Raw genomic sequence first — 27,052 nt, forward strand, 5'->3', positions numbered from 1 at the left:
ACTCAATATACAGGCAATTGAAGAAAAGAATATTTGAAGCAATAATAATAATATGGCTTAATATACATGTAATTGAAGAAAAGAATATTTGAAGCAATAATGGTCACAGAAATTCCAAACTTAATGAAAACTCTAAACCCACAGTTCTAAGCGAGTTAACAACAAAGTCCAACCTCAACAAACATGAAGAAAAGTACACCAAAGAAAATCATAATCAAATTACTCATAATCAGTTATTTTTTTAAAAAATCTTTAAAAATACCTAGAGAGTTTTTGTGAAGAAAGTGATAAGCTGACCCTAAAATTCATATGAAAATGCAAGGCACCCAGAAAAGGCAAAACAATCTTGAAACAGAAGGAAGTTGGAGGACTTTACCTTGCCAATTCCAAAACCCACTACAGAGCTACTGTAATCAGGACAGTGTGGTGCTGGCATAATGAAAGACATTTAGATCAATGAAACAGAATTTAGAGTCCATAAATAAACCCATACATTTAGAGAAAATCAAATTTTGACAAGAATTCCAAGACAGTTCAATGGCAAAATAGTCTTTTCAACAAATGGTGCTAAGACAACTGGGTATCCACATTAAAAGAACAAACTTGGGCCCTTACTTCATATCATATACAAAAAAAAAAAAAAAAAAAAAACTCAAAATGGACCAAAGACTTAAATATATGAGTTACTATAGGCATAGGTGTAACTCTTTATAACCCTGGATTAGGCAACAGTTTCTTAGAAATGACAGCTAAAGCACAAGCAACCAAAGAACAAGTAGATAAATTGTACTTTATTAAAATTTAAAACCTTTGTTGAGGCAGGAGGATCACTTGAGGCCAGGAGTTTGAGGTTACAGTGAGCTATGATTATACCACTGCCCTCCAGCCTGGGCAACATAGCAAGACCCTGCCTCTACAAAAAAAATTAAAAAATTAGCTGGGCATAATGGCACACACCTATGGTCCCAGCTACTTGGGAGGGTGAGGTAGGGGGATCACTTGAGCCCAGAAGTTCAAGACTGCAGTGAGCTAGGATCATGCCATTGCACTCTAGCCTGGGCAACAGAGTAAGACCTTATATAAAAAAAAATTTAACACTTTTGTGCCTCAAAGAACACTCTCAAGAAAGTAAAAAGACACCCACAGAATGAGAACATATTTGAAAATCTTTTATCTGATAAGACTGTAGTATCAAGAATATATGAAGAACTCTTACAACTCAAAAATAAAAGACAAATTACCCAATTTTAAAATGTCCAAAGGATTTGAATAGACATTTCTCCAAAGATATACAAATGACCAACCATCACATGAAAAGTTGTTCAATATTGTTAGTCACTAGGGAAATGCAAATCAAAACTACAATGAGATACCACTTCATACCCATTAGGATGCCTATAATCAAAAAGATGAACAATAACAAGTCCTGGCAAGGATGTGGAGATATTGAAACCCTTGTACATTGCTGATGGGAACGTAAAATGATGTGGCTACTGTGGAAAAGCTTGGTAGTCCCTCTAGGAGTTCAACCAAGTTGCCACATGACCAAGGAATTCCACTCCTAGGTGTATATACATGAGAGAATTAAAAACGTGCTCACACAAACACTCATATACAAATGTTCACTGCAGCACTGTTCATAACAGCCAAAACAACCAATGGATAAATGCCACGCAATAAATGCATAAATACTCCACATACCATGGAATATTTTTCAGCCATAAAAGACGTGCACGATAATAATATATGCCACTACATGGATGGACCTTGTGAACAGTATGCTCAGTGAAAGAAGGCAGACAGAAATGGCCATGTATTGTAGGATTCTATTTACAGAAAATGTCCAGAATGGGTTATCCTATAGAGACAGAAAGTAGATTAGTTATTTCCAGAGGCTGGGGGAATGGGAGAATGGGGAGTAACTGCTAATGGTTTCTTTTCAGGCATGATGAAAATGTTCCAGAATTAGATATTCCAGAACATATTATTAGACAGAAGTGATGGTTGCACAGACCTTGTGAATATACTAAAACCCACTAAATTGAACATTGGTAAATGATGAATTTTATGGTGTGCAAATATGTAAAAAGTTTTAAATCCTTATACAAAGACACGTTATGTACAGAAAATCAACGATAAGAATGACATCCTAATTCTCATTGGAAACAATGCAAGCTAGAAGACAGTGGAGCAACACCTTTAAAATGTGGAAAGAAAAAAACTGTCCTAGGAAAAACATCTTTCAAAAACAAAAGTGAAGTAAAGACATTTTCTGACACACAAAATCTGAAGGAATTCCAGCATACCCACACTATAAGAAATATTAAAAGATGTCCTCAAGCAGAAGGAAAATGGTATCAGATGGAAATCTAGATCTACACAACGGAATGAAGCACTCAGAAATGGAATGATGTGGATAAATATATAAGTTCTTATTTAAGATCATTGACTTTTCTTTGATAGTTCCTTTTCCTTTTTATTTTGAAATAATTGTAAATTCACACGCAGTTCTAAGAAGCGATATAGAGATCCCATTTATTCTTCATCCACCTTCCTGCAATGTCAATATCTCACCAACTACAGTGCAATATCACAACTAGAAGACTGACATTGATGCAATCCATTGATTTTGTTGAGATTTCAAAAGTTTTACAAGAACACAATTGAGTGTATGTTTATATATTTAATTTTATGTAGTAAGACGCAATTTTATCACAGTTATTATACATCAATAGTTCCTTTTTATGGCTGAGTAGCATTCCATAGAACAGATGTACATAGGTGGTTTGTTTAACCATTTACCCATTGAAGGACATTTCGGGTGTTACCAGCCCTTGGCTCTGTTAGGAATAAAGGTGCTATGAACATTTGGGTGCAGGTTTTAGTTTGAATGCAATTTTTTCATTTCTCTGGTATAAATGCCAAAAAAAAAAGAGAAATTGTTGGGTTATATGGTAAGCACATGGTTAGTTTTGTAAGAGGCTGCCACAGTTTTCAGAGTGGCTGGCCCATTTTACTTTCCCACCAGCAATGTATGAATGACCCCAGTTTCTCTGTATCCTCACTTGCATTTGGTGCTATCACCATTTTTAATTGTAGCCATTCTGGTATTTATGCAGTGATATCTCACTGGGGTTTTAACGTGAATATCTCTAATGGCTAATGATGTTGAACATCTTTCATATGCTTATTTACCTTCTGCATATCCTCTCCCATGAAATGACTGGATAGTCTTTTGCCCATGTTACAACTGGATTTTTAAAATTCTTTACTGCTTAATTTTGAGCATTCTTTATATTTATTTAGATAAAAGTCCCTTACAAGATACATAATTTGTGAACATGTTCTTCCAATCTGTAACATTTCATCCTCTACACAGGGTTTTTCTCAGAGCAAAAGTTTTCAATTTTGGTGAGATCCAGTTTACCAATTTTTCCTTTTATGGATGGTGCTTTAAGTGTCAAGTCTAAGAAGTCTTTTTGTAGCCTAAGATCCTAAAGATTCTCTGCCATTTTTTTCCCTAAAAGTTGTATATTTAAGGACGCAATTGATTTTGAGTTAATTTTCATATAAGGTGTGAGGTTTAGGTTAAGGGTCATTTTTTGCCTATACATGTCCAAATTTCTCCAGCACCAGATTTGTTGAAATTCTATCCTTCCTCCATTTAATTGCTTTTGCACTTTCGTCAAAAATCACTTGGACATATTTGTATGAGTCTAAATCTGTATTCTCCATTTTGTCCCACTGATTTATGTGTCAATCCCTCTACAAATTCCACACTGTCTTTAAAACTTTAGCTAAATAGTAAATCTTAAGTAGAATGGTTCTTCCCATTTTATTCTTGTTTTTCAAAATGGTTTTTAGCTATTTTAAGTTCTGTGCCTTCCCATATACGTTTTAGAACAAGCTCATCTGTGTATATAAAAAAATCTTGTTGGGATTTTTATAGGAACTGCATTAATATATATCAATTTGGCATCTTAGCTATGTTGAGTTCCAATACACGAACATGGTATGTCTCTCCGCTTGTTTAGGTCCTTTCTGTTGTCTTTCATCAGCATTTTGTAATTTTCAGGATACAGATCCAGTAGATGTTTTGTTGAATTTATACATAAGTTAAAAAAAATTTTATTTGAAGCTATTATAAATATTATTGTGTTTTTAATTTTGGTTTCCATGTGTTCATTTTAAGTATATACAAATACAACTGATTTTTGCATGTCAATCTTGTATCCTGTGATCTTGTTGAAACCATTTATTAGTTCTACCTTAGGGCCATCCCATGGCTGCACATCCAGCCCCAAAGCACCTCCAAAACTGTCTGCCTGGCCTGTGGCATCAGGCTCAACATGGAAGCGGATGGCAGGAGAGAGAAAAGAAATCTTTCTTTAGTATCTCACAGCCTGTACCAGCCAGAGGCTGGAGGACTCAGTGAGACTTTGTCAGGCTGAAAGATACAGCACCCTTCTCCTGTCCCAACAACTGCCTTGCATACCAGCTAACAATTTGTGCTTAACTATGTACCCAGCCTGTTCTACTAAATGTTTTACATGAATCAACTCACTTAACTCTCATAGCTATACCACAAGACAGTTTCCATGATCTCCATTTCCCAGATGAGGAGGTTGAGGCATTGAGTGATAAAGTCACTTCTACCAGATCACATAGCTGGTAAGTGGCAGAGCCAGGATTTTACCCAACTCTGTGGCTCCAGAGTCTGTGCCTGAGCTGTTTTCACTCACAACACATCTGATGCCAACTGGATGTACAACACATCCATTCAATTCTGACATTAACTGCTCAAAGTTAGCACAGACCCTAAACATTAACAGAATCAATCTCACAAGTATGTTCTCACTTTAGATGCCAGTTCTAAGTCCCAGATTTCCACCCATACTTCTGACTGAATGGCTGTAAATTGGAGGTTCCTACAACCCTCTTCCTTGTGTTTGATAATTTGCAACAACGGCTCACAGAATTCAGAAAAGTGCTTTACTTACTACTAATGGTTTACTATAAAGGATATAACTCAGGAATAGCCTCATGGAAAAGATACATAGGGCAAGGTGTGAGGGAGAGGAGCGGCACTTTGCACAACTATCCTGGCACCTCCATGTGTTCATCAACCCGCAAGCTACCCAAACATCTTAGTTTATGGGTTTGTATGGAGGCTGCATCACACAGGCAAGATAAATTACTTAATCTCCAGCATCCCCACCCTCCTGAGAGGATGGAGGTAGTGCTGAAAGTTTTGGGCTTCTAATAAAGGCTTAGTCTTTCTGGAAACCACCCGTCATCCTGAAGCTAACTGGGGACCCACCAAGAGTCACCTTATTAGAACAAAAGATGCTCCTATCACCCAGGAAATTCCAAGGGATTTAGAAGCTCTGTGTCAGGAAATGAGGACAAAGGTCAAATAAATATTTCTCATAATGCCACAGTGCCACGAACCATTCACCATGCCCTTGAGCTTCTCCTGAGAGGCTTCCTGATCAAGCCATCTGACAGCCTTCAAAAGGGACCTCAAGGGAGTGGTTGGGGTAGGCTGGACTCACCCTTCTTGACCCCCTCACCTTACTCCATGAGGTCCACTTCCAAATCTTCCTGAGCCTCTGTCCCAGCCAGGATGCCTCTCACAGAGATGAGATCCCTCAACCCCTTACCCCAAGGGGCTCCAGACTGGGGGCCTGTCTTGGCCCTAGCTCCCAGAGAGCTTTCCATCAGCCACACGACACTGAGGCCCCAAATCCTGCCTGGGCTGAGACAAATGCTCTCTGAACTATCCTCAAGACCAACTCAGGAGCCTCTACACCACCCACCCTGGAGACACCAAACCAGATGCAGTACTCACAGTCCACACGGAGCTCAGCCTTGGTGGAGGAGACACCCATGCTGTTCTCGGCCAGGCAGCGGTAGACGCCCATGTCTGCTGGCACCACGGCTGTGATGATGAGCTGATGGCCACCCTGTTGGTCTTCATTAATCATGTAGTGGTCATCCTCCTCCAACAACTTCCCATCCTTGAACCAGCGCACACTGGGCACGGGCTGACCTGTCACCACGCAGTCAAAGCTCACAGGATACCCATCCTGCACTTCTTGGTTCTGCAACTCGGTCAGGAACACTGGGGCTGGGATAGATGGGTGAGTTAGCCCCAGGGAACAATGATCACGTCCGGCTGCCACATACATGCAAGTTGCCACCAGATGAATGGTTTGACACATATGATGTACAGAACAATCATTCATATGGGAGCATTCACAGACCCTGACAGCTAAACAGAACGGTATCTTTGCCTACTAAGCCTCTCTCTCTTCCTTGTTCTCTAAGAATTCTGTTTGCCAGCTTGGTTCCCAAGCTACTTTGAGGCAAAAGGGATAAAGGGCTGGAAACAGGGAGGAAAAGGGAGGTAAAGCAAAGATAAAGACTGTGTGGCCTGTAAGTCCAGGAGGAGTAGGTGAGGGATTTGAAGCAAGGGAGAGGCTCAAAATTGGAGAGAAGTTTCAAGAAATAACACTGTGGGTCATTCATCATACCCTCTTTAACATTCCTAGAGAGACACAAGCGAATAAGGAAATGGCTTTTTAACTACTCCTAGATGCTGGAATGGGAAATGGTATACAGACTGGACCATGAGGAGTGCAGCATTTTATACAGGTTACATTTCAGAGTCTCATTTTTAAAAAATTCTAAAGAGTGAATACAAACGACCTTCGAACAACATGCATTTGAACTGCATGGGTCCACTTATATGTGGATATTTTTCAACCAAACATGGATCAAAAAATACAGCATCTGTGGGAGGCAAAACCCTGTATAGGGAGGGCTGACTTTTCATATATATAGGTTCTGCAGGGCTGATTTGGGGACTTGAGTATGTGTGGATTTGGGTACACATGAGGGTTCTGAAATCCATCCTCTGTGTATATCAACGTACAACTGCATTCCCATTCTCATTTCACAGATGTGAAAGCTGAGGTACAGAGATGCTAAGCAGCTTCCCCCAAAGCACACAGCTAGTAAGAGACAGGGTTGAGGTTCAAATTCAGCTCTACTTAATCTCAAAGTCAGGGCTTTTCACACCTCAGTGGGCTGCACCTGCGAAGAGCCCAGTGGTGGGCACAGGTAACCCCTTGAGCTTGCAGCAGACTCTGGCCACGACTAGCCTGGATCCTTCTCCCCTGCCTCTCCCTGCCTCTGCACCCTGGCTCGTGACCCCAGACCGAGGCAGTGTGCAGACTCACCGGCGTCAGAAGTCAGTAGGCTGGGCAATGGCTCTGGAGGTACCACAGGAGCGGGGGTCTCTTTGCTGATGCGCATCTCTACTCTCCGAGGTCCCTGTTCCACCAGCTTGATCTCCACCCCGATGCCCAGTGTGGCAAACATCTCCTGGAAGCGAGTTACCGCCTGGCGGGCCTCAGTGAGCGCCTCAAAACAGATGCAGATGAAATGCTCATCTTCGCGGTATGTCTGCCAGTCCACGGGCTCCTCTGGCTCTGCAGGGCCCTCTTCTGCACTCAGGAAGAGCTCCTCGTCTGAAACTTCAGTCGAACTTTTGGTGCGGAAGAGCCGGTGCAGCCGCCGGGCAGCCCGGCGGAAGGCATCGTCCAGCTCACCCCCAGAGGAACTCTCGGCTTCACTCTCTGTCCCACTGACCACCACACAGGCACTGTGGGCCACCTGGCCAAACTTGTTGCTCACCTGACAGGTGTAGCAGCCAGCATCAGCACGGCCCAGGCCAGTGATCAACAGAGAGCAAGTGCCATCCCCAAGCTGGTCGATGTGATGGTGCCGCCCGTCGGTCAGCTCCACACCATCCTTCAGCCAGCGGGCTCGCACATCTGCCTTGCTAGCCACAACACACTCCAGCCGCAGGGCATCCCCCACCTGTGCCTCGGTGTCCCCAAATGTGTGGGAGAACACGGGCCCTTCCTGCTGTTTCATCTCCTTCCGGACCTTGTAGCCCTTAAAGGCGGCCTGGATCTTCACAGCTGCCTTGTCCATTGAGGGATCACCCAGGTCTTTGGTGCTCAGGTCTCCCAGTGGTGGGCGCACAGCAGCCAGTGGCTCCTGCTGCTGCTGTGGCTTCACAGAGGGGGCTGCTGGGGCCCCAACCTGTGGGCACAGAGCCTGACGTCATGGTGAGATAGGGAATCTGAGGCCAGGAACAGGGCATGACAGGTGTCGAACACATGGCAAGGGCAGCTCCAGGTCTTGCTCCAGTATGCCCTTTTTCCTCCTACCAACTGGACCCACACTAGCTTCAATTGACCTAGATGTCTGACAGCACCTTCCAAAAAGCAAGCCCACTTCCTGGAAATCGCTTTACACAGTCACTCAGACCAGGATGAACAGGGTTGTGAAGAACACCATAAAGAGACCAGTTCCAACTCTTCAGGCAAAAGTTTTAACGGTCAGATGTGTATATGAATGGATGGACACAGGGTGGATGGAGAGATACATCGATGAATGGTGGTTGAATGGGAGAACAGGTGGATGGACGGATGGATGGATGAGTGAGTGGGTGGGTGACTGGTGGATGAGTGAATGGTTAGACAGATGGTGGTATGGAAACAGGCTGAGAGATAAACAGACAAACAGGTGAACAAGTACAGGAATAGATCATGGACGAATGGTGGATGGATGGGTGAATGAGTAGGTGGATGGATGATAAACAGCAGATGGATGGAGTTATATGGTTGTATAGGTGGGTAAACAGGCTGACAGATAAATGAATGAACAGGTGAACAGGTGCAGGAGTGGCAGATGGATAGTAGATGGATGGATGAATGGAATGGAATGGAAGGATGGTGGGTGGATGGTAGATAGATGGATGAATAACAGGATGGTGAGTAGATACATGAATGGATAGTGGGTAGACGGATGCATGTCAGATAGGAGGATGGGTGAATAGATGAAAAGAAGGAAGAATGGAAGCATACATGGACGGACAAATGGAAGGATGGTAGATGGATGATGAATGGATACAAGCATGGATGGACAGATGGAAGGATTATGGACAGATGGCAGAATGGTGAATAGATGATAGATGGATGAGTATGTAGATAGCAGATGGGTGGATGGATGACTAGATGGAAGGAGGAATGTGTGAATGGATGGATAGATGGTGGATGGATAGATGGAAGAAAGGAAAGAAAGATGAACATATGGATGAATAGATGGCAGATGAATGAATAGATGAAAGGAAACAAAGATGGACACATAAATAAATGGGTGGATGAAAAGAAGAAAGAATGAATGCATGAATGGATACATGGATGGATGGATGGATAGAAGGAAGAATAGACAGATGCATGGATTGAAGGATGGATGGTGGACAGACAGAAGAGAATAAATGCATGCATTGATGGATGGATCGTGTATGGATGGATGGAAGGATGGATGAATGGATGGATGGATGGATGGATGGTAGATAGATGATGCATAAACAGATGAAAGTAAGGAAAGACAGATGTATAAATGGATTGATTAGGTACAAGGATGGAAGGATGGAAAAACGGTTGCCTGAATAGATGGATGGCAGTTGGATGAATTAAAGGATGGGTAGATGCATGGATGGATGGATGCATAGATGGATGAATGGTGGATGGGTGGATGGGTGGATGGAAGGAAGGATAGGTGGATGGATGCATAGATGGGTGGATGAGTGGTTTAGATGGATGGATGCATGAATGAATGGATGAATGGTGGATAGATGCTTGCATGAACAGATGGATGAATGGTAGGTGGATGGATGCATGGATGGGTGGATGAATGGTGGACGGATGCATGGATGGATGGACAGATGAATGGTGGATGGATGGATGAACGATGGCTAGAAAGATGCATTCATGGATGGATGGATGAATGGTGGATGGATGGATGGATGGATGCATGGATGGGTGGATGAATGGTGGATGGATGCATGGATGGATGGATAGATGAATGGTGTATGGATGCATGGATGGATGGATAGATGAATGGTGTATGGATGAATGGATGGATAGAAAGATGCATGGATGGATACATGGAAGGAAGGAAAGATGGACGAATGGATGCATGGATAGATGGATGAATGGCAGATGAGTGGATGAATGGAAGAAAAGATGGATAGATGAGTAGATGCATAGATGGGTGGATGAATGGCAAATAGATGAATAGTGGATGGAGGGATGGATGGATGGATAGATGGTGAAGGTCTCAGACCTCTCCTTGCAGGCCAAGTTGGGGGTGCTCACCTTGCTGGCCAGTGATGAGGTGCCTGGCCTCCCAGCCTTCTTGAGGTAGGTGACCAGGGAAGGGGTGCCTGCCCGGGACTCATCATCAGAGCTGGTGTGTGAGAGGTCAGCATCTCCAGTGCGTGCCAGCTCATCGGCCGTGGAGTAGCCTTCGGAGAGATCAGGTGCCACCTCCTCTGCCTCCTGTGGCAGGCGCTGTGAGCGGCCGTCCTCCTCAGGCAGCTCGCTAATGGAGTCCAGCGTGGGCTCACGGCTCATGCGACGTTTCCGAGCCAGGGCCTCCCACAGTAGATGCAGGTCACCCTCCTGGGCTGCCTCGGGGGGCAGGCTGGGCTGAGGAGGAGCCTCATCCACAGAGGCTGGGCTCAGTGCCACTGAGGAAGGCAAAAGACCAGTCAGTGGGATAGTTCAGAGCCATCACCCCAGACCTCAGCTGCTTATCAGTATATAGCTGGGCTGTGGCCTTGCTAGGCCTCTCTCCCCACCTGGCACTAGCTACTTCAGATGGCACAATCTTTGCAAGTCTCAGAGCCCCTCAGCCTCAGCTCCCCCACTTTGAGTGGGGCCTCAGTCTACCTCCCTGCATAGGGTATGTGATGACCGGAACAGGAAAGGACTCTGCAAAAGCAAATTGGGCTGATTTGAGCCCTTCTAGCCCTGCTTCTGGGATAGAGTGCCTAGACTCATGGGGGTGCTGGCTGCCATGCAGGGAGGATTAGGCTCAGAGTTCAGGGGACAGGCCTCAGAGTGTGGGAGGGATCGGAACACCGGGGGTTTCAGGGGGTTCAGAGTACAGGGGATGTCTGTGTGCAGGGGCCCAGAAGCTTAAAGGGACCAGAATAGGAGAACCAAGGGCTGCACCACCCAGGACCTGCTCAGGGACAGGCAGCCTGGCCTAGGCCATCAAGGCTCTGCAACATGGGGTTTGCTGCATCTCCCTATGGAGCCTCAGTCTCTCCCATGTGATGGGGTCCTCAAAAGGACCCTCAGCCCTTCCCTGAGAAAGCCTGTGAGACGAAGGCCAAGCTGCACCCCCACACCAGAGCTCCCCACCCTGGAACCTGGAAGGAGAGGGACAACGCACCCTGGAAGGTGGCAGCCGCGGGGCAGGTGGAGCCCTGGGCCAGGCCACAGTGGTACTCGCCCTGGTCTTCTGCCGTGAAGCCCCTGATCACCAGCATCTGTTGCCGACCCTGGGAGACCACCTCGAACCGCCCACTGGGCTGGATGCGCTCCGTTCCCTTGTGCCAGATGACCTCGCCAGCCTCAGCTGCCACCTCAAGCTCCAGACAGACATCCTCACCAGCTGCCACCTGCCGGCTCTCAGGGGCTGAGGGCTGGGGAGGCACAGGCTTCGGTGGCTCTGCTGGGGAACAGCGTCCATGGACAGAGGACAGGCCCCATCAGCAAAGATGCACCCAGGGTGCAGGCCCCACCCCTGGGGACCCCTCCCTCCTCCAGCTTGTGGGGGCTGTGAACTCCCCAGACCCCAGTGAAGCAACTCACCAAGTCGCACTGTCTGGGGCAGGTGAACTGGTTCCCCGGCACCCACAGGGCCCACAGCTGCCACACGGAAGCGGTAGGTCTCCCCGGGGGCCAGGCCATCCACCACACACTCGGGTCCAGGCACCAGCTCGTGGCACAGCCGCCACTGGCCTGTGGCCCCCTCCTTCACCTCCACGCGGTAGCCACAGAGACCACCGCCTCCATCACTCATGGGAGCTGCCCAAGACAGTGTCACAGTGTGGCTGCTGCGAGCCACCACCTCAGCATCCTCTGGGGGATCAGGGAGGCCTGGGGAAAAGGGGGACCGGTCAGGGGGGTGGCTCCCTGTCAGCACCAACAGTCCCTCTGGAAGCCACTGGGCTGTGATACTGGCTGCAGGTGCATGTCACATGGAGACTATATGTGCCCAGAGCCCACCCAGCATGGAGAGCCCCTGGCAGTCTCTGTACCTCCTGTCTCCCCAGAGCTGGGCTCAGATCTACATTAGGAGTCAGGGGAGCTGAGGGGGAGATGGGGCAGGATGAAGGGACCTTGACCTTAGGAATCCACAGGGTGGTAGGCTCATGCATGGTTATGCCTGGCCAAGAGCAACCTCCCAGACTCCCATGGTCAGGCCCATATCCGCAGGCAGTCAACCCCAGGCTCTGGAGTGGGCAGATGCTGCAGATCGCAGCCCAGGATGGTCACCCACGCACTCGCGAGCTCTGGAGGTGGGGCGCGCCCCAGACCCGACCTGCAGGGGAGGGAAAAGGGAGCTCGCCCACCACCCACCCAGCACGGTGAGCCGTGCAGAGGCCACGGCGTCGCGGCAAGCGAAGGTGACCTCCCCGGCGTGGTGGGGCTGGGCGCTGTGCAGCAGTAGGGCGTGGTGACTGCCGTCGGCGGTGACAGTCCAGTCGCTGTCATCTGGCTGCACCGCCGCGCCATTAAAGTACCAGGACGCCTCTCCCACGGGCACCGCCTCGCTGAGTGTGCAGGTGAAGTGGGCCTGCGCGCCGGCCCGGACCGCCGTGTTTTTCAGAGGCTTCAGGATCTCCAGGCGCCAGCCTGCGGGTGTGCCCAAGGAAAGGTTGTGAGGGCAAGGGCCGGAGCAGGGCCTGGGCTTCATACCCTCGCTTCGTCCCACCTGCGTGGGTGGGAGGGGTCTGGGAGACCGATGCTCCCCACCTGCAGCCCCAGCAAGCCCCTCTCCCGAAGACAGCCCAGCCTCCCGCGGGAGACACCTCTCGTCTGGCCCCCAGTCCTGCCTGCCTTCAACCCAGCCTCCTGTGGGTCCCAGAGACCAACAGGTCCCCCTCCTGGCTCCGGAGGGCCTCTGGTCTCAGCGCAGGGCGACCCACACCGTTCCACCCCTCCTGGGCCTCGGCCCCGGGGGCTTCTACCCACTGCGGAGCGGGTGGCTCCCGGCCTCAGGTGGGAAGGGCCAGCCCCTGGCGAACCCTGCCCCTTGTGCCGTTCCCAGGGCCTCAGCCCCTCTGCAGCTCCAGCGGCCCAGCCTCCTGCGGGAGGGTCTCGGAGACTAACTGACGTCCCCTCTGCAGCCACAGCCCCCAGCCCCGCCCCTTCTGCCGCCCGCCCACCGCAGTCTCTAGTGGGAAGGATCTGACCCCGCCCCGCACCAGCACAGCGCAGTCACCTCGGACCGTGAGGAACGCGGACGTCACCATATCCCCAGCCAGGAAGGTCACCCGGCAGCTGTCTTGTGGCCGCAAGTTTTTGAGCAGCAGCAGGTGGCGCAGGCCATTCTCGAAGAAGACCACCTCGGCGTTCTCCGAGGTGCGCACGGGTTCGTCATCCAGCAGCCAGGTGTGGGCGGCCACCTCGGGCTGGGACAGCTGGCACTCGAACAGCGCCTCGCCACCCTCCAGTGCCTCCACATTCTCCAGCCCCCGCACCACCGTGTTCTTGGCTGCGGGGAGAGGGAGGATCAGACCATGCCCGTGCTTCCAGGGTCCCAACGTCCCTTGGGAGTGCCCTGAAAACTACAAAAAGCCAAACAAAATGCCCCCTCCCCAGAAGCTATGTGGAGGCGAGCACTCAGCGTCCAGGGTGGAGCCACCCGTGCCTGCCTCTGTGGTCACCCAGCACTCCCCCACCACCACCACCATGCCCTGGCCACTTTGGCACTGGGCTCCTGACCTCACAGGTGAGAAACCTCACAGGTGTTCACAAGACTAGAAACTCGCCAACGGCACAACCAGGCTCAAACACAGTCATGAGGCTCAGAGCCATGCTTTACCCACCATGGCCCTGCTGCAGCTTCAGGGTCTGGAAACATCCCCCTTTCTCTGCACCCCCAAACAGAGCTACCAGACCTGCTGCCTGGTCCCTGGGATGCCATGCTCAGACTCACAACAACCAGAGACCTCCTCCCTAATCCACTGCCCTCCACTCTCCCTTCCCTTTCTAATTCTCTTGTGGGTTCACGTGTAGGAGTCTCGAATTTGGCCACACATTCTTCATGGAAGCCACAAGTTCAGCAGCTGTGCATGCCGTGCCTACCCACAGCTCAGCTCCTGGTGCAGCAAGCTTGCCACCTACGGGGTCTGTTCCCACCTGTCCGAGCCACCTGTGTCCCAGCGCCACCGGACACTACCTGCCATTCCACTATCACTGCACAGCCCAAGCTGTGCCAAAGCTGCCCCAGGCCTGGGGCTGCCCACCAGGCGGCCTCACCTTGCACTTGCAGCAGGGCCACTACGCGGGTGCCCGCAGCCTCACAAGAATAGATGCCACTGTCACAGGGCAAGGCCGGCCTGAAGGTCAGCCTGGCCACGTTCCAGTCCTGCTCTATGATGACACGGTGCCCATCCGTGCGCACCTCCCGCTCGTCCATCTTCCACGTGGCCTGCACGGGCCGTGAGTACTGGCAGAGGAGCTCGGCCGAGCCACCCTCCTCCACGGCCAAGTCCTGCATGGCACTGACCACCTCCACCACGGGATCTGTCGGCCAACATGCCGGACACACATCAGCCCCCAGAGCTGAGCCACTGCAGCCATCCCACCCTCTGCTGTCAGCATTAGAGGCTTCAGCGGCAGCAAGCACAGAGCTGTGGCAGGCAATGGCAGAGCAGTGACTGCCTGGCACATGGCCCAGGGAAGGGGGCCCACCACAACAGCCCAGGGCTATCCACTGCAGACACACCTCACCCCCACCCATGGGAGATAGCACTGTCAGGCTTGGTCTCTTTCCAGGGGGGCCCCTCCTGGTCCCCTTTGCCCCTATCTCCCTCTGGCCCTGGGCACATGGCCCCAACAGGGACACACACCCTCCAAAGTCCCCCTACCCCATGCCCTCTGGCCCTGGCTCAGGAGCCAGAGCCCCAGCCCAGCTCGCCCCTTCTGCAAGGACTCTGCCATCTCTCCTGGGGTCCCCATCCCATCTCCACCGTCCAAATCCTACTCCACAAATGGCTGTTTGCCCCAGGACCCAGGTGAACCTTCCACATTTTCTTTGAGGGTGCACAGGGGGCAAAGGCACCATGTGAGTCACTGGGAGGGGGCTCCCATATGGCCAGCTCTTTCCCAGAAGGGCACAAACCCAGCCTGAGCCCACAGCAGAGGAAGCAGGTGACAGCAGGGGTAGGCTCGGCAGGGGCTGCTCTTGCCTCCATAAGGGACTGGGTTTCATGGCTGGGCATGTGCAGCCAGCAAGGTTGTTGCCAGCAGGGCACAGGTTGGTGTCCAGCTACACCACTCCCTAAGCCCAGACTTCTCATCCACCCTCCATGCCCACCTGTGCCACTGTAGGCAGACAGCATGCATAGAGTGGTGACCACTCTGTGGCCCTGGGGGCCAATCCCTGATCCCAGGAGCCCGCAGGAAGCATACAAAAGTGCCAGCATGGCAGGGGTTCCCATCGGCCAATACCTTTGATCAACAACTTGGCCGTGGAGACCAGGGGCCCTGCGCGGAAGGTGACAGTGCCGGAGTCGGCCACCCCCAGGCCTGAGAGCATGAGGGAGTGAAAGATCCCGTCTCGCACAGCGATGGCGCTCTGGGGGCCATCCTGTAGCAGGGTCCCATCCAGCCACCAGCGGGCCTCCGGCCCACCCGCATGAGACACCTCACAGGAGAACGTGGCCACCTCCCCCGCGAAGACATCCACATTCTGCAAGCCACGTACCAGGCATGGCGCTGCCTCTGCACAAGAGGGTAAGAAGGAGGGCGAGGCTGGGACACCCTGGAGTCCACAGGACTGGGCCACTTTAAGGTTCACTGGTGTGGGGGTGTGGCACAAGAATAGATTGTGTCTCTGCTCCTAAAACCCTCAGAAGTTCCTGAGTGTTCATAATGTACTCCTTTGACTACACCTGAGTTTATGCTAATGAGGTCACTCAGGTAGGGGTCCTGGACAACATCAGAATGGGCCCCTAGAAAGGCCAAGTGTTCAGAGGGTTGGAATTTTCCCACCGTCCCACCTCTAGAAAGGGGAGAGGGGAACAGAGATTATGCTCTATAAAAGCTCTTAAATGAGATTTGATGAGTTCCCACGTTGGTGAAGATATGGAGGTGCTGGGAGCATGGCACGCCCAGAGAGGACATGGAAGGTCTATGCCCACCCCCACCCCCATCCTTTGCCCTTTAAATATTTTCCACATGGCTATTCCTGAGCTGTATCCTTTATAACAGCTGCTCAATACAAGTGTTTCTATGAATTCTGGGAGCTGTCTTAGCAAGTTAATCAAACTCAAGGAGGGGTAGTGGGAACCCCATTTCATAGCTGTTCAGTCAGAAGTGTGGGTGGCTTGGGACTTCCCACTGGCATCTGAAGTGGGGCAGTCTTGTGGGACTCAGCCCTTAATCTATGAAATCTGACTCTAACTCCAAGTAGAAAGCATCAGAATTGAATTGAAGTGTGGACAGCCAGTTGCTGTCTGCTAGAGAATCGCTTGGTGTATGGCCCCCACACATCTGGTCACAGAGTGTTCTGTGCTATGAGTATAATAGAAGAAAAACAGTGAGTGTGTTGTTCTCTAGAATTGGTGTCAGAAGTGGGACTTGGCCAGGCACAGTGGCTCATGTCTGTAATCCCAGCACTTTGGGAGGTCAAGGTGGGAGGACTGTTTGAGCCCAGGAGTTCAAGACCAGCCTGGGCAACATAGTGAGACCCTGTGGAGGCATGTGCCTGTAATCCCAGCTACTCGCAAAGCTGCGGTGGGAGAATCGCTTGAGCCCAGGGGGTTGAGGCTACACTGAGCTATGTTCACATCACTGAATTCCAGCCTGGGCAACAGGAGACCCTGTCCCCTCAACCCCACCAAAAGTGGGACTTGCTAGAATAGCCTTGGGGCCAGTAGTTACTGGTACAGGGGCCACCCTCGGGTCTGCCAGAGCAGGCATCACCCAGACCAGGAGGGTGACCTAGGGTTAGGGAATAGAAATCCACCCTGATCACAGAGGGGGACACAGAGGCCACCCACAGTGAGCCTGTGGAGAGTGGCTCAGCTCCAGCTCATAGACTCGCACCCCCACACACCCCTTCAGAACATGCCTGGTTTCACCCACAGGAGGCTGATGACAGGCACACATGCCCTTCTCAGAAGGCAGAATGGACAAGCTCCAAGCCCCATGGCTGGAGTTCTTTCTGGCATTTGGTGCCTTATCTGACCCAATGTGGGTTGGGAAGGAGAAGCTACAGGGCCTGCTACTGTGAGCGGATGGGAGTTCACCTCAGAAAGTGAGTTCCCTGTCCCAGGGGGTGTGGAAGCAGACGCTTCTTCCATCCCAAGAGGGCATTTTGTCCAGATGTCCTCCAAGGTCCCTTCAGCCCAGAATTCCAGGGCCCTTATGTTGAGTGGCAACTGCTCCCTGCCTGGTCACACAGCAGGGCCCAAACTCAAGGAACTGCCCAGTGCCTGCCCTGTGCCTTCCACACTCTCCTCCTCCCTCCCACCCACCTCTCAGATGGAAACTCAGGGTAGTCACTGCAGATAGGAGAATGTGCCCAGGCTACTGCTGCCCACAGAGTTGAACCTCACACCCCACAGGCAAGGGAGGAAGACAGAACCAAAGGCTTATTCCACCACCTGCTGCCTGGGATCGGGCAACAGAGATGCTGCCCTCCATCCTTGCTTGCCCCTGAGAAACTTCCCAAGACCATCCTGTAAGCCTCCTCACAAAGAGAGAGAAACTGCAGTTGGCAAAGCCCAGACACTTCCATCCCATGGGGTGAGGAAGCATGAGTGGGGAGAACTTACAGAGATACCAGCCACCCATCAGGACAACACCAGGCAAATCACCCTCTGTGCCCACCCAAGCAGGCCCTCCACTGGAAGCCTCTCCATGCTCTTCCTCATGTGCACCACTGACACCCTAGCACCAGCTCCTGGTCTTCCCTTGACTGTCTTCCCCAAGTGCACATCTGACCACCTCCTCATCTTGCCCTACCAACTCTTCATTCTTGTCTCCAGCAAGTTCCCAAGCTCTTCCACCACACCACCTACCTGGGCCTGGGATGGGCACCCATTTACACACCTGTGCCAGGGCCCTCACCAAAAGGTCACAGCCAGGTGTCTGTACATGAGCCAGCTCACCCAGGCTGAGAATACCTCACCTAGAGAGGGGCCAAAGCACAGCCCAGCTCCATGCTGCTCCACACAGTTGCCCACTCTGATGAACACACCAAGCCCCTGCTATCCTGCCCCTGCTCAGGACACCTGGGAAACTTCCCATCTTCATCACTCAACTTGAGGGCACTGGCATCTGGAAACTTTCCCGAACCCACAGGCAACAGAACTGACTGCATCTATCTCCTTTTAAAGACTTGGGAGTGGGAGGTGGCACCTAGGATGAAGGACACGCTATCTCCATGTCCAACTCCTCCAACAGACTGGGGACCCCCTGAAGGCAGACTGCATCTGGCCCATCATGAGGTTCAGTACTTGGTTAAGGGTAGGAGCTTAGAGGGTATATCCTACAGTGAATGAATGGATAGCAGGTGGATTGTGAGTGTATGATGGATGGTGGATAGATGGTGGATAAATGAAAAGATAGGTGAATAGTGGATGAGTGAGTGATGAATACATGAGTGGATGGGGGAAGGGTAGATGGATGGTGGACGGATGGGTGGATGGTAGATGAATGGAAGGATGGGTGAATGGACAGTGGATGGATAGATGGATAGTAAATGGATGGATAGCAGATGGATCAGTGGGTGGGTGGATGGATGGTGGGTGTGTGAATGGATAATGAATAGATGAATGGATGATGTATAAATGATGTATGGATGGTAAATGTGTGAATGGGCAGATGGATGGATATATGGATGAACAGCGGGATGAATAGATGAACAGTAAATGGATGGATGGTGGATGGGTGGATGGTGAATGGATGGATGGTGGACAGTGAATGGATGGATGGTAGCTGTATGGATGATAAATGGATGAATGGATGGATTACGAATGGATTGATGGACAGACGATAGAAGGATGGATGATAGATGAACGGACGGATGATAGATGAATGGACAGTTGATGGATGGATGGATGGTGGATAGCAAATGGGTGGAAGGTGGATAGGTAAATGGATAAATGGATGAATGAATAGATGGATGATGAGTACACAGAGGGGACCCGTTTGAGACCTAAAGGTAGGACAGTAGGGGAAGAGCACTCAAGAACAAGCACTCAGGGATGACCAGCTCTGGGGGCGAGGTATGACCCAAGCTGAAGGTTCCTAAAATCTTGTTTACATGCTTGCCCAAATCCATACACTTGTCATAGGCATGCTTTTGCATCTGCACCTTTGAGCCTGTCAGGCATGCAGACGTGTATAAACATGGATGCGTTGGCATGTCCATGCATCCGTATCATAGGAGTAGGCGTTTGGAGGGTGGAAGTCAGGAAGGTCCTGCCTCCACCTTAGGGCCTAAGCCTATGGCAGCTGGGCCCCCCATCTCCCTCCCGCAGGTGGCATTAATCCTGGACAGGGACCCCACACACACTCTGGAATTTCTCAAGACTACCTCCACTAGCCTACCCCCCAGTGACCTCTCTGGTCCGTGGCTTCAGTGGCCAGGGATTGCAAAATTGCCAGCCCCAAGACAAGATCACTGTTGGAAGTCTTGGGTTTCTGCCCCCCGCCCGCTGACAGCTGCCAATGGGTAGGATGTTCTGGTGCCCAGGAAACTGGGCATCTGCAGGCAGACTGACCAGTGTGGAAAGGGGTTGCCCACCTGTGACTTTCAGCTGGGCCTCAGAGCTACATGTGCCCACGTGGAAACTGACAGTTCCAGCATCCTCGAGGGTTACCTAGGAAGCAGGGAGAGACATGCTTGGCCCTGGGAGCCCCCATCCCAACCAGAAGGAGCCCAGCCAGCTTGCCAGACCTCAGTGACAGGAGCTCATCACCTCCCCAGCATAACCCCCTGGTGGAAGACCTTCCCGAATGGAGTTGGAAGCATCCCCGTCCTGGTACACTCAGGTCCCAGAGGCCTCACCTTGTGCAGGGTGAGCAGGTGGAGTGCGCCCTGCTCCACAGCAATGTCATTCATCTCGTTGGCCTGCAGGGGCACCCCTCCCAAAGCCCAGCGGGCTTCCTGGCCTGAAGCTCTGGATAGCCGGCACTGGAAGCTGGCATCCTGGCCCTCACTGAGCTGTACATCCTGCAGGGGCTCCAGGATGGTCACCTCAGGAGCTGGACACAGAGGAGGCATGGGTGTCAGCCTCAGCGTCTGAGGTGCCCCCTCAATCAACACAGTCTCATCGTCTCGGGAGTCCATCCCTGGGTATCCTCCCCCAGTGCACAAAGACATGCACATGGGGGCCTGTTCCCAGCTCCCCATTCCAGTTGCAGGCAGAGTCTGCTCTAATGGACGTGGATAGGTGAATGAATCAATGGAGGAATGAATGGATAGATAATGGGTGGATGGATGGGTGGCTGATCAATGGATAAACAGATGGATTGTGGATGGATCGATGGATGATGAATGGATAGTGAATGGGTGGATGGATGGGTGAATGGATAAATGGATGAATGAAAGGATGGATGACAGGTGGGTAAACGGGACTAGTGTGAGAACTAGAGGAGATGGTGCAGATGACTGAGGGCTGGGAGTGGGCTATGGTTTGCAGTGGCCCCCCTGCAAGGGCCAAGACCCAAACTCCAACACTGTGTCAGCCTACTGGAAGCCCATGACAACCCGCCCCACCAGCCTGACTCAGCCCACTCTCCCCTGACATCCTAGGGCCACCCTGAAATGCCAGCTCACAGGTCCACCTCCCTGCCAGGCCCCCAGCCACCAAAGGAAGGAACCTTTGCCGTCTGTCTCCACACCCAGCAGGGCCCGGACATTCTCACCCCATGCAGTCACTGGTGGGGCCCGCCTGTGGCTACCTCTGATGGTGAGCTGGGCAGAGGAAGCATGGTTTCCCAAATGGAAGGAGACAGTGCCAGCGTCCTCGGGCGTCACGCCCTTCAGCCGCAGGGTGTGGATGCGGCCATCCCGCACAGCCACCTCTGTCACCTCATTGCTTTGCAGTGGCAGGCCCTGTAGGCACCACTGCACGCCTGTGGCTCCAGCCCTGGACACCTCGCAGCTGAACTCAACATCCTCATCGGCCGGCACCTCCGCATCAACCAGCCCCTGTACAATGGTCACCTCAGGCTCTGAGGGGTGGGGTGAGATGGTTCCCTTTACCAACCAAGTAAAAGAGCCCAGGCCAAGCTCCTATGCCCCCTCCTCCAGGAAGCCTTCCTGGGCACTCTCACACTCTTCTGCCATGGCCCATCTGTCCCACACGGCTTTTGTCCCCTGATGTGCTCACAAGCACAGATCCCGCTATGACACTGAACTCTTTGGGGACAGAACATGGGCTGGAAGTGTGGGCCAAGAGGGCAGTTGTGTCTCAGGAATGGGAAGGGGTCGTGGGACACTCGACTGCCTGTCTACTCCCACACTGCAGCCAGCTCCACCCTGGCAAGCACAGCAGGGAGGCAAGGCTTGCAGGAGAAACAGGTGGGGGCTCAGCAGGGCACCCACACACTGGCCTCAGGAGTGGGCTTGAGGGGCTGCAGCCTGTTTCCTTGCTGCCCAGGTTTTCTCAGAGAGCCCTGACAGGTACACCAGGAGGTGCCAGGGGTGAGGAGGAAGACAGCGTGAGAGCAGGGGACTCAGATGCACCCAGAAGGCAACCATAAGGGAGTGGGATGGCAGGGAAGGGCTCACCCTCTCCTCTGGGAGGCCCCACCGCTCACCTGTGACCCTGAGGGAGGCAGCAGTTTTCTGGCCGCCTGTCACACAGGCATACTCGCCCGTGTCCTTGGCCTCCAGTTGGTGGATAAGCAGCTCCCGCGTGGCCCCTTGGCTCCGAATCTCGTACTTGGGGCCCGCATGCAGCTCCACGCCCTCCTTGAGCCATTGCACCATGGCCCCCGACTCTGCATCACTCAGCTGACAGCACAGCCGGGCTATGTCACCTGTCTCCTGCTCCAGACTCTGAAGCCGGGTCTTGAACTTGGGCCTGGGGACTGGGGGCGATGCAGGAAGGGATGCTTAGTGCCCCTTGCCGCTGACAGAGTGAGGGGCTGTGGGAGGCAGGGGCTGGTGAGCAGCTCACCACAGACAGAGAGGCTGGCCATGCTCTGCGTGTGGCCCGTGTCGCAAGTGTAGTCACCCTCATCCTCCTGCTCCACTCCGCACACCAGCAGCTCTGCAGCTGCACCATCCTGCACCATCTGGTACTTGGCACAAGGGAAGAGCTGTAGGGAGCCCTTGCGCCACTCCACGCTCGCACCCGCCCGGCTCAGCTCGCAGCGTAAGTGTGCAGTGCCTCCCTCATCCACCTCCTGGGGCTGCAGCTCTCGGAGGAACCACACAGGCGCAGCTGCAGGGGAGGGAGCAGGGCATGAGGGCAGGTCCCTGAGGAGCTATAAGGGGGAACTAACAGGTGTGACACAGGGCAGAGTGGGGAGGGGGAACCGCATCAGAGCAGCTACCAGGAAGGAGGCAGGGCCTCAAGGCAGGTAGGACCCCCACCCTGTGGAGCCCTGTCTCCTCAATTGGAAGCCCCAGGTGGGGAGGCAGCCCCGAGGGTCCGCCCAAAGCACAGGAACTGCGCTATATCCTGGGCCACGCTAGCCTGGGAGCCCACCTGTGACAGTGAGGGTTGCACTGGTGGCCTGGGAGCCACAGGTGCAAGTGTATTCGCCAGTGTCTTCACGTTGTAGGCCCCGTAACACCAGCTCTGCGGTGCAGCCCTGAAGCCGTGGCTCCCGGCGCCCATTGGCCTGCAACTGCAGGCCACCCTTGCTCCAGACCACTGTAGCAGTGGGCTGAGACAGCTCACACTGCAGGGTGGCTGTGGAGCCCTCTTCTGCCTGCAGACTCTGCAGTGGCTCCCGGAACACTGGGTGTGGGGCTGCAGGGGGCAGGAGGCAGGGTCAGCTCCAGATCTATACCAGGCATCACTCTCCAGGCCAGCAGATGAGGGCCTGGGCTCCTCCCAGCTCCCTGGCCTGGCTCCACAGGCGGTGCTGCCTCAGATGGTACTGGGGACCACCAGTCTGTGATTCAGGAGTGAGGAGGCAGCGTGGTGGGAAAGCAGGGAGGGGCTAGATCTACCCAGGGCTTAGGAGGCTGTCCTCTCACCCAGGACCCCACCCCCAGCCCCCACAGGGCCACACACCCGAGAGCCCAGGGCAGGGATGCGTACTTCAGAACCCAGGGTGAGACCCTGTACCCCAGACCCGAGGGCAGAGCTGAGTCTCCCAGATCCCAGGGCGAGGCCAGGGCCCAGAGCTATAGGTTCCACCTCCCCTCTGTGGGCACCCAAATCCCAGGGCAGGGATACGTATTCAGACTCCAGAGTGGGGCCGTGTCTTCCAGACCCCAGGACAGGGCTGTGTCCCCTAGACTCCAGGGCAGGGACCAGGTTCCCTTAGACCCTCAAGTGCCACGGGGGCTGTTTGCCCCACAAGGCTACACTGAGAATCAGGGCCAGCCTGCAGGGCCCAGGGCTCTAGGTCCTGCCTCCCTTTCCTGGGCACCAGAGGCCTCCCTCAGAGAAGGACATGAGACCCTGTGGCTAAAAGACTCCAGGTCTCAAATGAAGGATGGCAGAAAGTTGGATTGATTAGGTGGTGGTGGCAGGCAGTGGGAGGGAAACAAGGTGGGAATTCCTTCCCTACAACCATAACTGGTACACAAGGTCACATGGCTGAAGCTCAGTACAGACACCAGGGCACGGGATAATGCTGGAACCCAAGAACAGAGCAGACAGAGGAAACAGCAGGAGGAAGAGGAAAGCAGCATCCGCAAGGAGGTGTGCTGTGCCTGCAACTGCACACAGAGGAAGGACACACACCCACATCAGTCCGTGTGGCCACGTGTGGTCATTACCCTTGACAATGAGAGTGGCTGATGTCTTCTCCTGACCACATACACATGAGTACTCTCCAGTGTCTGCCACGGACAGGCCATGAATCTGCAGCTCACATCTGGTCCCATCCTGCCTCAGGTTGTATCTGTCCCCACCTCTGAGGGTTTCAGGTCCCTTCCTCCACTCAACAGGGGCCGCCTTGCTCAGCTCACACTGCAGCACAGCCGTGGCCCCTTCTGTGGCCTCTTCATTTGTCAGACCCTTTGTGAACTTGGCGGGCAGGGCTGGGGAGGTCAGAAGATATGGACACAATCATGCCTCTGAGCCCACAGAAGAGACAGGACATGGATGACACAGAAAAGACACAGAACCCAAATGGACACGAGCCACATCGGGATGTGCTGAGCACAGGCTGCTTCCCTCAGTCCAGGCTGTATAGCACATGACCATGGCCCCTTCTGTGGCCTCCTCACACCTCGGTCTTTATATGAATCTGGCACATACAGAGCCGAAGAGGGCCAGACACACATGGAAATCAGATCATCTGGAGCACTTTGGTAGACAGAATATGAGGGAATGGAGGACAAGACATAGAACCAACAGGGCAACGTGACTGAACCCATGCTGGTACACAGATGGGAGCTGGCTAGAGATGCTGCTTTCTCCTGGTTTCTGCAACAGTCCAGGAGGCTGGAAGGGATTCTGGGGAATTATGGGAACAGGATGATATCGACACAGGGAGATGACACGAATGAGTGGAGATGGATGGCATGAAATCAATACTGGCACACCAGAACATGGCTTTGCTTGGCCACATGTGATCTTTACCCCTGATGGTGAGCATGGCCGAGGTCCTCTCCTGCCCACACACGCACGAGTATTCCCCAGCATCTGCCACAGCCAGGCCACGAATCTGCAGCTCACACCTGGTCCCGTCCTGCCTCAGGCTGTGTCTGTCCCCATCTTGGAGTGTTTCAGGTCCCTTTCTCCACTCCACAGGGGCCGCCTTGCTCAGTTCACACTGCAGTGTGGCCGTGGCCCCTTCTCTGGCCTCCTGGTTTGTCATGTTGTCTATGAATCTGGCCGGCAGGGCTGGGAAGGACCAAGCAGTCACTGAGATCATCAGACTATCTGGACAACTCTGTGGACAGGACACAGACACACACGAGGAGCCACACAAACCACCAAAGGACCATGGCAGAATAAGCAAACAAATGTAAGGAAGGCGAGAAAGCACATGGCCCAAGAGGAACAGAGAACATGCAGGGATGGGGATGAACAGGAGGACATCTCCTGATGAGGAGAAGCGGAGGCAGGAGATGCCCAGAGGACCCCAGTTAGAGGACACACAACCTGAGGGTTCCCACAGGGGTGCCATATTTGGAAGTAGAAGGTGGTAACACAGAGACACATAGATTCCAAGCCACAAGTCCATGTGACCACACGGGATCTTTACCCCTGACAGTGAGTGTAGCTGAGGTCCTCTCCTGCCCGCACACACACAAATACTCTCCAGTGTCCTCCATAGCCAGGCCATGAATCTGCAGCTCACACCTCGTCCCGTCCTGCCTCAGGCTATATCTGTCCCCATCTCTGAGGGTCTCAGACCCCTTCCGCCACTCCACAGGGGCCGCCTTGCTCAGCTCACACTGCAGCACAGCCGTGGCCCCTTCTGTGGCCTCATGATTTCTCACATCTTCTATGAATCTGGCCGGCAGGGCTGAGAAGGACCAAGCAGTCACTGAGATCATCAGACTAACTGGACAACTCTGTGGACAGGACACAGACACACACAAGGAGGCACACAAACCACCACAGGACCATGGCAGAATGAGCAAATGAATGTACAGATGGTGAGAAAGCACATGGCCCAGGAGGAACAGAGAACACAGTCCCCATCTCTGAGGGTCTCAGGTCCCTTCTTCCACTCCACAGGGACCACCTTGCTTAGCTCACACTGCAGTGTGGCTGTGGCCCCTTCTGAGGCCTCCTTGGTCTTCAGATCTTGAGTGAATTGGGTAGGCAGGGGTAGGAAGTGTCACATGGACAGAAGCCATCAAGCCCTCTGGAGGATCTGAGGGACACACCTGAACATCCAGGAAGAAAAGAGAAGCAGGAAGGCTGGAGGAACTTGAGATGAGGTGGACCAAAGTGCATTTGACAGTGAAGACTTCCTGCATTCTGCCTGTGAGGTGCAGATTGGGTGTGAGATGGGCTCCATCCTGGATCTCTTCTCAGAGGGCATCTTATCCTACCTGTGAACTTTCATTATGGGGAAGCAAGACAGGCTCCTCCAACTTGCAACCCACATATGCAATAACATGATGGACATCTCTCTATGATGACACAGTAGGCACCTCCAGGTACCAACATCCACTGCCCCATTGGCATCCCTCACACAAGAGATAGCCTGACCAGACAGGGCTTCCATCTGGCAGTGCCCATGCCTAGATATACCTGGGCTCACCATACAACATCCCAGCCCACACAAGGCCCTGCTACACCTCCATCCAACATGCTCCTGGACTGACCCTATTGAATCCACATTCCCACATATTACCCTGACTCATATCACCTAGATCATGACAGAAACCAGATGTGGCCTCAAACCACACTTCTGAACCTCCAATCTACCATTCTCTCTTGCCTCCTGACTCCAGGCAGGGGGCTCACAAGTTAGCAGAGCAGGGCCTAACCCGATTACATAGCCATAGACTGCTATGGGTTGTGTTTCTACAGAAGTCAAATGTTGAAGTCGTAACTTCCACTATTTCAGAATATGACTGTTTTTGAGATAGGGCCTTTAAAGAGGTGATTAATGCTAAATGGGATCACAAGAGTGGCATCTAATCCAATATAAATGCTGTCCTCATAAGAAAAGGAGATTAGGAAACAGAGAAGGACCAGTGAAGACACAGAGAAAACGGCTGTCTACAAGCCAAGGAGAGAGGCCTCAGAAGGAGCCAACCCTACTGACACCTGGATCTC

General features: G+C 52.3%; 1 protein-coding gene across 20 annotated transcripts in view; it reads right to left on the bottom strand.

Moving 5' to 3' along the window:
- Window positions 1-27,052, bottom strand: part of OBSCN (obscurin, cytoskeletal calmodulin and titin-interacting RhoGEF) — a 168,352-nt gene that overhangs the window by 50,167 nt on the left and 91,133 nt on the right. For 14 of the 20 annotated variants that reach the window (XM_063724835.1, XM_063724833.1, XM_063724832.1 and 11 more), the window contains 16 exons: window positions 25,521-25,784; window positions 24,893-25,156; window positions 24,085-24,348; window positions 22,838-23,104; window positions 22,304-22,570; window positions 21,942-22,214; window positions 21,045-21,353; window positions 20,185-20,381; window positions 19,921-19,996; window positions 13,381-13,653; window positions 12,516-12,791; window positions 11,745-12,032; window positions 11,323-11,604; window positions 10,239-10,612; window positions 7,245-8,115; window positions 5,852-6,130 (listed from right to left, as the gene is read on the bottom strand). In XM_063724835.1, coding sequence (XP_063580905.1) covers window positions 5,852-6,130; window positions 7,245-8,115; window positions 10,239-10,612; window positions 11,323-11,604; window positions 11,745-12,032; window positions 12,516-12,791; window positions 13,381-13,653; window positions 19,921-19,996; window positions 20,185-20,381; window positions 21,045-21,353; window positions 21,942-22,214; window positions 22,304-22,570; window positions 22,838-23,104; window positions 24,085-24,348; window positions 24,893-25,156; window positions 25,521-25,784 — 4,824 coding nt within the window. The remainder of the gene's footprint in view (window positions 1-5,851; window positions 6,131-7,244; window positions 8,116-10,238; window positions 10,613-11,322; window positions 11,605-11,744; window positions 12,033-12,515; window positions 12,792-13,380; window positions 13,654-19,920; window positions 19,997-20,184; window positions 20,382-21,044; window positions 21,354-21,941; window positions 22,215-22,303; window positions 22,571-22,837; window positions 23,105-24,084; window positions 24,349-24,892; window positions 25,157-25,520; window positions 25,785-27,052) is intronic. The other 6 variants (XM_063724822.1, XM_054518756.2, XM_054518797.2 and 3 more) reach the window with 4 other exon arrangements.

Source organism: Pongo abelii, chromosome 1 (genome assembly GCF_028885655.2).
Source record: "Pongo abelii isolate AG06213 chromosome 1, NHGRI_mPonAbe1-v2.0_pri, whole genome shotgun sequence".
Lineage (NCBI taxonomy): Eukaryota > Metazoa > Chordata > Mammalia > Primates > Hominidae > Pongo > Pongo abelii.